General features: G+C 40.7%; 1 protein-coding gene across 1 annotated transcript in view; it reads right to left on the bottom strand.

The window, feature by feature from the left end:
• Window positions 1-9,343: 9,343 nt before the first annotated feature.
• Window positions 9,344-11,682, bottom strand: part of CTNND1 (catenin delta 1) — a 48,409-nt gene continuing 46,070 nt past the window's right edge. Inside the window, exon 17 of the mRNA XM_081099931.1 lies at window positions 9,344-11,483. Within this exon, the coding sequence (XP_080956057.1) occupies window positions 11,472-11,483 (12 nt within the window). The 3' untranslated portion in view covers window positions 9,344-11,471. The remainder of the gene's footprint in view (window positions 11,484-11,682) is intronic.

Here is an 11,682-nt window from a genome sequence, read left to right as displayed (position 1 = left end):
CCAGGAAGCTGAGTGTGAGACTTCCTCCATTTCATCTTCTTTCTTTCGGCCAATATTTTCTAAATTCCTCCGGTGTTCCCTATTCCTTTAATGCATAAGCGAAGTTCTTAGAACATGCCCACAAGAGAGGTCAAGACTGGAACATTACAGTGAAGCGACTTGGTAAAAATTAATCTAAGTCATTCATCTGTAAAAATATTGATGAAGCACTTAGGTGCAACATATTGTGGTGGGCCCTACCTGGGTTAGTAGGCAGACCATATATGTATTAATCATATATCTTATGCTACAGTGACTAATAAACCTCAGTCAGTTAAATATGAGACTGATCAGGTGACTCTGCAGGGCAACTATATTCATCCATCAGCATGTGGACAATGTCACCGTCTGAATCTGTGCCAAGATTTTAATGGTGGGGGTAATGATCAAGAAGGTCAAAGCATTGCTTATTACCAGGCCTGAGGTTGGCTCACAGCACTTCAACCCTCATGTTATTAACCTGAAACCAGTCTTATGCTTTCCACCGAACTGCAAAGGAGGCTGGGGAAGAGCCTTCTTTTGCACCTCGAGAAAGGAAAACTAAATGTGATTCAGTGAATACATCGCTTTGTCTCTGTCACTGGCCAATTGGGCAGTTGGTTAGACCATCATCTGTAAGGGTTTCTAAAGCATCACTAGACTAAATCAGAAATAAGGCGCTGGTTAACTCATGATTCTACATAACTGAGGTGGATTGTTTCTTTGGGTAGAAGTTTTAAAACTTCTCTCACCTGTGCTGACCTACCTCTATGGAATGTTCATGGTACTTCTACAAGCAGTATAACTAACTTTGAGATGGCTAGTTGACAGTTGCCTGAAGCTACTTTGAATTTAAAAACTAAATAATGCACAACGTAGTAGCATTTGCTAAGAGTGATCTTATCTGAGTTTAAACCCTATAATGTAACACCCAAGAGTTGGTACACACCCAAACACATACACTCCTGAAGGAAGAATAAGAAACCACAAAAAAAGGAAAGCATTTTAAAAACATGAAAGTCAGGGGAAAAATACAAAAGTTAAATGTGCATATGAGATGACTCTGTGGTGTAATTTTAATTAATAGATTATCCACTGCTATTCACCTCAACTTCATGAATCTTTCTATTCTGTATAATGAGGTAATATGCAAATTGACCGCCATGCCCTCACACAAGATGGCCACCCCCATATGGTCAAAGATAGCCACCCCAATGTGTTCACAAGATGCCTACCACAAGATGACCAGCAGGGGAAGGTTAGTTGTGCGACCAGGCCTGCAGGGGAGGGAGGTTGGGGGCGACCGGGCCAGCAGGGAAGGGCAGTTGGAGGCAACCGGGCCAGCAGGGGAGGGCAGCTGGAAGCAATCCAGCCAGCAGGGGAGTGATTAGGCATTGATCAGGCTGGCAGGGGAGTGGTTAAGGGGTGATCAGGCAGGCAGGCAGGCAGGTGAGCAGTTGGGAGCCAGCAGTCCCAGATTGTGAGAGGGATGTCCGACTGCTGGTTTAGGCCCGATCCCTAAACCAGCAGTCAGACATCCCCCAAGGGGTCTCAGATTGGAGAGGGTGCAGGCTGGGCTGAGGGACACCCCCCCCACACACACGAATTTTGTGCACTGGGCCTCTAGTAAAGCTATAAAGGACATTCTGAGGAGGGGCATCCTGACCCACTGATGGTTGTATCCTCAATATCTAGATCAGTGCCTGGCACATTGTAGGAGCTCAATAAACATCTGTTCAATACATGAATGAATAGATATTTACACATTTGTTTTCCTTAGATCAGTGGCATTGTCACCATCTGAGAGCTTTTGAAAAAGAGAGACTCTGGGTGTCCACACTAGATCTCCTGAGATCTCCTGAAACTGTGTCTTCATTCTAACAGATCAACTTTTTTTAAAATTGATTTTATAGAGAGAAGGAAGAGGGAGACAGAGAGGGAGGGAGAGAGAGAGAGAGAGAGAGAGAGAGAGAGAGAGAGAGAGAGAAAGAGAAAGAAAGAAACATCAATTTGTTGTTCCACTTATTTATGCATTCATTGCTTGATTTTGGTATGGCCCTGACTGATTAAACCTGCAACCTTGGTGTATCCAGATTTGAGCTACCAGGCCAGGGCCATGGTTTTAGTTTTTAAAGTTCAAAGCTTTTTATCACAAAAGTTTTGTCTCTGTTTTGAGTTTCCAAAACATATTTAAACCTCTAAAGCTAGGGATTGACCTTTCTTTGGTATTTGGTCTATGCTGCCATGAACCCACCCAAGGCATGGCTGCCAAGAGGGGCAAGCATCATTGGGTTAAAAATAAATTACCAGAAATAAAATCAGTATATCAAAATAAGATTCCACTATACCTGATTGTAAAGATCCACACATTGACACCCCCACACACTTTACCTCTCAGCCACAAACCTTGGCAACATCTTTATAGCATTTTGTACATATGTTTTAAATCTTGTAGGTTTCTTTTATAATTGAACACAGTTGTCAGACTTGCTTAAATTCAGTAAGCATCAAATTTACTGTTTTTGGCAGAAGAATATCTTCCTTTATCTCAACCGTAAAATCATTAACATCAAACCGTATTTTTTCATTTTCCACTATGCTTTTATGAATAAGGGCAAATATGCAATAAAATGTTCAAGTAACTACACAAACATTGCCATATTTAGAAGTAACGCTCCTACTGCAACACTCCTGGCTGGCAGACAGTGGTACCAGGAGGTAACTTAAAACGGTTACTTGTCTACTGAAATGAAAGTAAAATTTGGAATAGGAAGGACTTGTATGCATGCATATTAGCATAACCAATGGACACGGACACTGGGGTGGTGGGGGCTTGTCCTGGGGGGTGGGAGTGGCCAGGGAGGGGTCAGTCAGGGAAAAAGGAGACATATGTAATACTTTAAACAATTTTTTAAAAATTAAGAAATGAAAAAAAAATTTAATGAAATAAAAGACGAATGTCAATTGCAGATGTGTGTCACCATGTGATTTTACGAAAAATCCAAAATCAGAAGTAAAATCTTTGAGAAAGCCTCTCTTAGAGCCGAGATGATCATGACCCAGCTTTGAGCTCGAACAGCCCAATGCTCCCCCTTGACCTCTTCTTCTCTAAAGCCACTAGTCCCTAAAAAAAAAAAAAAAAAAAAAAAAAAAAAAAAAATGATACATCTCCTTCATGTCAAAAGGCAGCACTCAGCCTTAACCCAGCCCTTCTCTGGATCAAGCTCTGTTAGGATATGATGAGGCCACTCCTACGACTTTGTCCTCAAAGAATCAGCAATTTGGTCAGCAAGATATGAAAATAATGTTGTTCTGACATGTCTTTAAGTCAGTTGACCAACTCACATACCAGCTAGCAATTTTTATTTAAATTTTAACTTTGCTAGAATGGAACTTGTCTCAAACCTGTTCTCTTTGCCCCTTCTTACGCTTCACTCACTTCTCCTTTTCTGCACATATCTACTTCATTTGCCACATACTATGCTCTAGTACTGTGATATAGATATAGGTTCCTCATCCCCTGCAACTGGTGCCCTTAGAGCAGGGGTGGGCAAACTTTTTGACTCGAGGGCCACAATAGGTTCTTAAACTGGACCGGAGGGCCAGAACAAAACCATGGATGGAGTGTTTGTGTGAACTAATATAAATGCAAAGTAAACATCATTACATAAAAGGGTACGGTCTTTTTTTTTTTTAGTTTTATTCATTTCAAACGGGCCGGATCCGGCCCGCGGGCCGTAGTTTGCCCACGGCTGCCTTAGAGCCTAGCACGGTCTATCAGAGGCAGCACCAGCTGTAAGTCCTTACAGCCTTCTCTTGCCTTTTCTTTTCTACTTGTTCAGAATGCCCTATTTTTTTATTTATTTTTTTAGACAGAGAGGAAGGGGGAGGGGGAAGAAAGAGAAAGAGAGAAACATAATTTGTTGTTTCACCCATTTATGCATTTGCTGGTTGATTATTGCAACAGGATCAAACCTGCAACCCTGGCACATCAGGATGATGCTCTAACCAAGTGAGCCACCTGGCCAAGGCAGGAGTGCTCTATTTGTTAGTGGTTATGTGTATTTAGTATCACAAAAGTCTTATGTTAATCAACATCTTTAATTTCTTTCTGAATATAAGAACATGAAAATCAGTGTTCTAATCACAATTTACCAATGTTTTAATTCCCCTTCCGCAAATTACACACTGCCTTTTCCAGTTAATGCTTACTTACTTTTATCAACGTTATTTATCAGTACCTTTGTTCAGCGTTCCTTCTTGCATCTGACTTTCCATTTGAGATCATTTTCCTCTGCCTTGAGAACATCCTGTAGAATGACCCATTCTGAGTGGCAAACTTTGCTTTTACCTGAAATTGTCTTTAGTTAGCTCTCTTAAAAAAAAAAAAAAAAAGTTTTACTAAATGTCAATTTCCATAATAGTTCTTTTGTTCTTAACAGGATAAAAGGTAAGAATTTTTTAAGAACAGTATTCCACTGTTCTCTGTCTTTCATTGTTGATGCTAAGAAGTCACCTGTCTGGGCTGCTTTCCATAAGCTGCATTTCACCTTGATGTTTCTAGTATGAAGCATCTTTAATCTCACTTGGACTTCATTGGGATTCCTAAATCTGAGGTTTTGTTGCCTTTCACCAAATCTGAAGATTTATCAGCCACTGCCTCTTTGGATATTGCTCTTTCTTTCTGTTGTCTCCTCCAGGAGCTCCAGATAATGTATATTAGATCTTCTCTGTTGCCTTCTATTGTCCACAACTGAACTTCTTTGCTATTTTCCATTCTTCCTTCTGCTCATTCTCTGGACTGTATTCTGGATTTCTTGAGAACTATCTTTTAACTCACTAGTACCCCTTCAACTTCAAATTTGTATTTTTCATTTCTAATTTTTAAAAAAAAGCTTTTTTTTTTTTTTTTTTCAAAATCAGCTGGGGTTTTTGTAGGGTTTGTTTTTGTCATCTTATTTTCAAACTTGTTTTAGTTCATGAGCCAAAATATTATTTCATAGTTTGTGTGACAATGCCAAAATCTGAAATATCTAAGGATCAGCTTTTCTGTCTCCCTTTTCCCTCGTGATGCCTTCTTTCTTTGTGCATCTTATAATTTTTGAAGCTTTACAGGGTAACATTTGCTTCTGGAAATAACCTGGTGGCATGACCAACTGAGTACCACTGTAAATTCCCCGGGTAAGATATTCTGGATCACACAGGTAGTATAAATTTGGGAAAACCCTCAGAGGGCCCATCTTGTAGTTATGAATTCTCAGGGAAGATACTGTATCATTTTTCCTTCCATCACCAAGGTTGAGACAAGTATGTTCCTTGCTGCTCCCTTCTACAGTTTCTTGTTCACCTTAATACTGAGGGTATACCAGTTTCACCTCAAGTCACCTGCCAGATTCCTCTTTTTCTGTTTCCTATACCTTGTGAGTCACTAGAGTAAACACTTAAAGTCTGCTGAGTTTGGCCAAAGTTGAGCAAAGGCTAGCTTTAGCCATTGCTTATTTCCTAGGAGTCATTTTCACTTCATTTTGAAAATCTGAATTCCTTACTTTTATGTTTACTCAGCAATGTGTACATAAGTTTCTTTGATAAATACATTTTACCTCCAGGAGCTCTTGTTTCTGCTAAAAGGACTTTTCACAATGCCAAAAACAGAAGCCTGAATGAATTCCAACTACACACACTACACTGCCCCCACCCTTGATTCTGATAACAGAGTGGGTTGTAAAAAGGCCCAGAGTCCAAAGTTTGCAAAAGGCGAAGAGAGGACTAAAGTGAAGACCAGAGCAGACTAAGCGTCTGCCATGTCACCATGGATATCTCATACTTCTTTTTCTTTTCCTCAGGCACAAATGACTTAAGGTATTCAGACTCTTTGTCCATTAGCACAAGAGATATCTGGAGAGAGGCAGCAATATAGTAATCCCTTCTATATCCTCAAAGTGGAAGAACCTGTCCTTTTCAACAACAAACTTGAATATGAGAGAAGTATAGCACTTTTTCTGAACTAAAAGGAAACCAAAAGCTAGTTGCCATGTACTTATGATAATACTTACAGCTCCTACTACTAACAGGTATAAAGCTCTTGATTCAATCCATTTGTGGATAGCTGGCCCTGATCACTTCATACAATATAAAAGGAGAAACACATGTCAGGAGGTTGTGGATAAGAAAGGGGTTCTACAGAAAGCAACCTCACAGGGTGATCTGATCATAATTTCCTAACTGGGGAGGTCATGTGAGTAGTCATGCCCATAGACCTAGAACTTTAGTAAAGGATTTATCTGAACAGGATAAAAGGTCCATTGTTCTTGTGTTACTAGGTTAACACACCTTTGAAATCCTGGAGGAATCCTTTACAGACCCTGGGAGGTACAACCACCCTCTAGGGAGCACATAATGGAATCCCCCACCTTCATTTATTCTTCCTTAGGTTCCCTCAATTCCAAATGCATAAAGAAACTGCAAACTGTCACTTAGAAGGTATTTTTCTCAGTCTATTGAGATCTTGCTTCCAGATGTATCCTGTTTGCCTCAAATAAATTTTTACAAAAAATTTTCTCAGGTTTGTACGTTTTCATGTCAACAATATAATAATGTAGACAGACTAAAATAATTCTTTTCACCAATGCTTTTCCTACCTCACTTCCTCCAGCCTTTCTCTTCACCTATGTCTGCCCCTAAATTCTGGGTGGTCTGCCAAAGAACTAATACTTTAAGGGAGACAGCCAACAGGAAAGTTAAGAGTTCATAAGGTTACATGAAAAAGAAATTAGTTCCTACACCATCTTTTCTTACTCTTTTGTACATTATTTCTTGAGGTAGGTTGTCCCTTGGGAGTGACTTTAAGTTCGCAACAACTTCATTGGCTCCCTAGGTGAGGTACCCTTTGTAGCCAGAAGTGACACTTTAGTCCAAGTCAGCAACTCCAGGGGAGTCTCTATGTCACAGAGGACCTCATATCAAAGACTAGCTTCACCTCTTAGCAGCCTGGGCATTACCTACATGATAATAGTTTGCAAGATAAGAAGTTTCTCCAACCCACAAGATACACATCAGCCTATCACTATTATCTCAAATTCTACAGTAAGCAATTCATTCCTGTGAGACAGACATTCTTCCTTCTAGAATTTTCCCTTACTTGGTCATCACCGCACACCACTACCAATGGAGTTGGAGCCAGTTATGCTGGATTCCGTTAGAGCCTGGAACCTTAAGCAAGTCATCAGATCAGTGTCTCAAGTTGCAACTAACCACACACATTAGAATAAACCAGGTGACTTACAAGATTTTAGAATCCTGCCCTAGCCGGTTTGGCTCAGCGGATACAGCATCAGCTTGTGGACCGAAGGGTCCCAGGTTTGATTCCAGTCAAGGGCATGTACCTCGGTTGCAGGATCCTCCCTGGCCCAGGCCCTGAGTGCAGGAGGTAATCAATTGATGTGTTTTTCTCACATCGATGTTTCTGTCTTTCCCTCAGTGATGATTTCTTAAAAAAAAATTTTTTTTTAAATCCTGAGTCCCATCAATTGAGTCAAGTTTTTGGAAATAGAACATGGGAAACCTGGTAATTCTTGGGTACTTCGCAAATCTATCAGGCTGTAACTAGTATGTCTATAACTATGCCAATACCAAGATGAACCTTTATTACCCTATACTTCAGATATAAAAATAGACAAAATGAGAAAGACTGCTCCTTGTTCTTCCTGGGTGAAATGTTTCCAGTTTGTAACAAAGTGCATTAGTTCAGCAAGAAAGAACAAGTAGACAAGTAAGGTCATAGTTTTAGGCTATCAGAAAGTACGTCACAGCAAAACTCATTACAGTTGGTTGTTTTACACACATGTTCACCATAAAAGCCTCATTTGGGCAGAAGAGTGGTTGAGCATAACCTATAACCTCTTCCAGAAAAACTGAGCATCTTCTATATGCTAGGCATTGTTGTGGATATTTCAGTCTCGAAAATCTAACATCCACAACAATGCCTAGCATATAGAAGATGCTCAGTAAATATCTGTTGAATAAAACAAATGAACCAACCCAGGGAGAGGAGAGAAGAGTAAGCTTTGTATATAGCTCAATGCCAGTAATAAAAAATATGATAAAGTCCACTCTATTCACCAGCAACTAGGTATTTATATAGGTTAAAACAAACAAACAAAAAACCACTATCTTAGGTATGGCTACCAAACCTCTTTGGAAAGCAAACTCTTAATAGCTTTTTGGTTCTGTACTTCATCCTTCTAACCTAAAACTAAACTATGAAACTTTAAATGGTATCAGTTATAATGCTTACATTTCCTAGTCCAAGAAAGTTTTCATACCCAAGAACTATTCAACAAAATTGAGACATGACCATCATCAGAAGCAGCTATATATTTTTTTTAATCTAAAGATTGGGCATACAGAAACATTTTACATAAATTCCCATCTTCTTATTATAAAACAGGAAATATGGGTCCCAGAAAAAAATGTCTCTTTCCACAGGTCTTAATCCCTGATCACTGCAGTAAAGACAATCCCTGGTAATCCAACAAATATTTGCTATCCACCCACATATTTGGTAGGACACAAAGGAAGCCACAGGCCTGTCCCTTATCTTCTTACTAAAGGGTTGCAGATAGCCAGTGAAGCAACAGGATAGCCCAGTTTTTATTTCTAAACATAAGCCTTTTAATCCTATATTTTCATAATTACTAGAAGGTTAGTGTAGTTTGTAGCTTCTAATCTTCTACTCATAAATGTTACGTTTGAGAGGGCTTTGTATTGCAATGGGCTTTATTGAACGTTGGTTTTGTCAACATTACAAAAAAAATCAGTGACTAAGGAAGTCATTAACTCTTTATACTTCATTTTATCTCTAAGTCGGCAATAAGCTTCCCAGGCTCTACTTAGTCACATTTAATTTTTAAGAATCTTCAGAGATTAAGAAGAATGTTGCTTGATAAAGTTGAGATTGAGCTCAAAATAAATCCATCCTGGTACAACCCTCATCTTGGTGCTCTGGAGAGAAAAAGAACACACAGCAATACATAAAAAGTAATCTAGCCCTAACCAGGGTGGCTCAGTGGATAGAGCATCGGCCTGCAGACACAAGGGTCCCAGGTTCAATTCTGGTCAAGGGCATGTACCTTGGTTGCGGGCAAATACCCAGTGGGGAGTGTGCAGAAGGCAGCTGATCGATGTTTCTCTCTCATCGATGTTTCTAACTCTCTATCCCTCTCCCTTCCTCTCTGTAAAAAATCAATAAAATATATTTAAAAAAAAAAAAAAGTAACCTAGATGAAAAGGAGCTTGAAGTAAAGAAATGACACAGACTCCCCCAATACACACTTTAAAAACTTTATTTATATAAAAAACTCATTTGTTTTTAAAAGCATTAACAAGAAAAAGGAAAACAGAAAAGGTATGGAGCAGAAGACATGCCCCTTAGTAGTGTTCGGTGGGAAGGTGCAATTTTTGGTTCATTGGAATTGAATTTTTAGTGTTTCTATAAACGGGTGGGGGGGAGACAGTTAAAGGTCCCCAAAAGCCCATGGCTGTTCTATGACCCACACCCCACCAATAAAAAGAGCACCAGCAAAAGAGCAGAGAGGACAAGAAAAACCAAGAGTGGACCAGGTCAAAGAATGGGGGCAGTTTCCCCTGTGCAGTATGTTCTTAGGGTCAAAGAAGGAAAAGGCTCCTTTTGCCAGAAAAGGAGTGGGGGGGGGGGGGGGGGAATGGGAAGACAGAAAAGGGGAAATAGGGGATTTTAATGCATAGAGGAAGGAGAAGAGGCCAATGGGCTGTGCACTTTTCTCCTACCCCATAGCCTCCATATATAAGGGAAGGGGAGAGAGGAGAAGGATGAAGTTTTCCAGTTTGCACTAAACAGAGCTTTTAGATTAAGGGAAGGAGTCAAAGGCAAGTAAGGAAAAGGATTAAAAAAAAAAATCAACCAGCATAGCAGCTGATTCCTCTAGCCCAAACAGCTAATATACACTAAAATGAAAGGAGGAGTTATCTAGAGGTGGAGGGCAGGCATGAATTCCCTGCAACCCTTCAGAGATGATGGTATACTCTGGACAACTAAGGAATAAGAGTCATACCACTCACCTCTCCCACAAACCTCATTTTGTTATCATTACAAAAGGATTTTTGCAAAATCCCAATTATATACTGTTGAGCAAAAAGCTTGCTATGGCTGAAATTAGAGGCTACACGAATTCCCCCTGGAGAATCTGAGTCTCTAGGTCACCTCTCCTCTTCTTTCTATTTAGGGCCAATAGTGGATAAGAATCAACAAAATGTAATTTGCAAAATCATGAGAAAAGAAATTGCAGAGGCAAAGAAAGGCACATGGAAGGGAAGGAGGAGGTGCATCCCAGGCCAAAGGCACAAAGAAGAGGCAAAGCCAGGGTTGACCCCCACCTTTTAGGGTAAAGGGGGCAGAAGTATGTACATCGAGTCCTTTAGTCAACTAACCAATCCAGGGAGTAGGCAGGAAGGACAGGGCTATATGGGTGGGAAAAGGAGAATAGGGCAGGGGGAAGCCAGCTTTGAAGCTTCCTGCCAGTTTCAGACTGATTCATGTACATTCCTACTAGCTGCTCCTAGAGGTTCCTTCTCCTCCCCAGAAGACACCTTTCTGCTCCTTCTCACCCAAAGTCTTCCTGGACACACTCTCCTCTTTCTACAGCCTCTTGCAAATGGCAAAGCCAAATTAGCAGATATTATGATAAGATACGAGAGGAGAGTTAGGATGGCCTCGATAAGGGGCACTGGCAGCACCCCAGGTTGTCACGAGGCTTGGAGAAGAGATGGAGTCTGTAAGTCGTTGATGGTCCCTGCACTGGAGATGAGGAGAGCCAGGTTTCTTAATCTCAGTTCTAGGAGACCTTCACTTACTCAAGGGCCCTTGCCAGGTGGTATGTGCCAATGTTGCCAGCCTTCTTTGCTTCAAAAATAGCCATTAGACATAAGGAAGAGCTCACACTTCCCATCAAAAAAACAAAAGCAAAACAAAAAGTCCCTTCCCCACCAGGAAAAAAAATCTCTATTAAGAATCATCAGTTTATCAGATTGCTGTATAATGCATATATAGCATGTGACTTCCAATTCTTCCCACGGCTTCCAATGAAGACTCCCACACTCTCTCTCTCTCTCCCTCCGCAGAGGCCAAGAGTTCCAGAGAGAGCTGGCAGAAAGAGCTAATCTGCAGCAGTTTCTCAAGATATGCATACAACTGAGTCAGGGTTCTTGGGAGCAACTGGAGAGGTTCTGGGGTGGGAGGAGGAACGATTAAGCTTCATTGGAAGAAGGAGTCGATGGAAAGAAGGCAGCCACTTAGGGCTATTAGGGCAGGCAGCCTGGCGATTGGCACAATAGTCCAGCGAAGAAAGGGGAAAATTATCAGTCCACCAAAAAATAAAAGTACATATATTATACGCCCAGATGTAGCGGAGATCGTGATGCTAAATCTTCTGCTGTAAGAAAAAAAGAGAAAGAGATGTTAATAGGGTTGTGAGTAAGGAGAACCAAAAGTCAGTTGAACAAATCTGGAAGGAGGAAAGTAGCACATAATGGAGAATCAGATCACCAACGGCCTGCCCCAGCCTCTTAGGTAACAATCACAGAAAAACACCCCAAGCACCACGTGGCTGAGACTAGTGTCTCTGGCCTGAT

This window comes from Myotis nattereri (assembly GCF_964212035.1).
Source record: "Myotis nattereri genome assembly, chromosome: 9".
Taxonomy (NCBI): Eukaryota; Metazoa; Chordata; class Mammalia; order Chiroptera; family Vespertilionidae; genus Myotis; species Myotis nattereri.
Note: the sequence above shows the minus strand (reverse complement) of the source record. Positions and strands in the feature narration are given on the sequence as shown.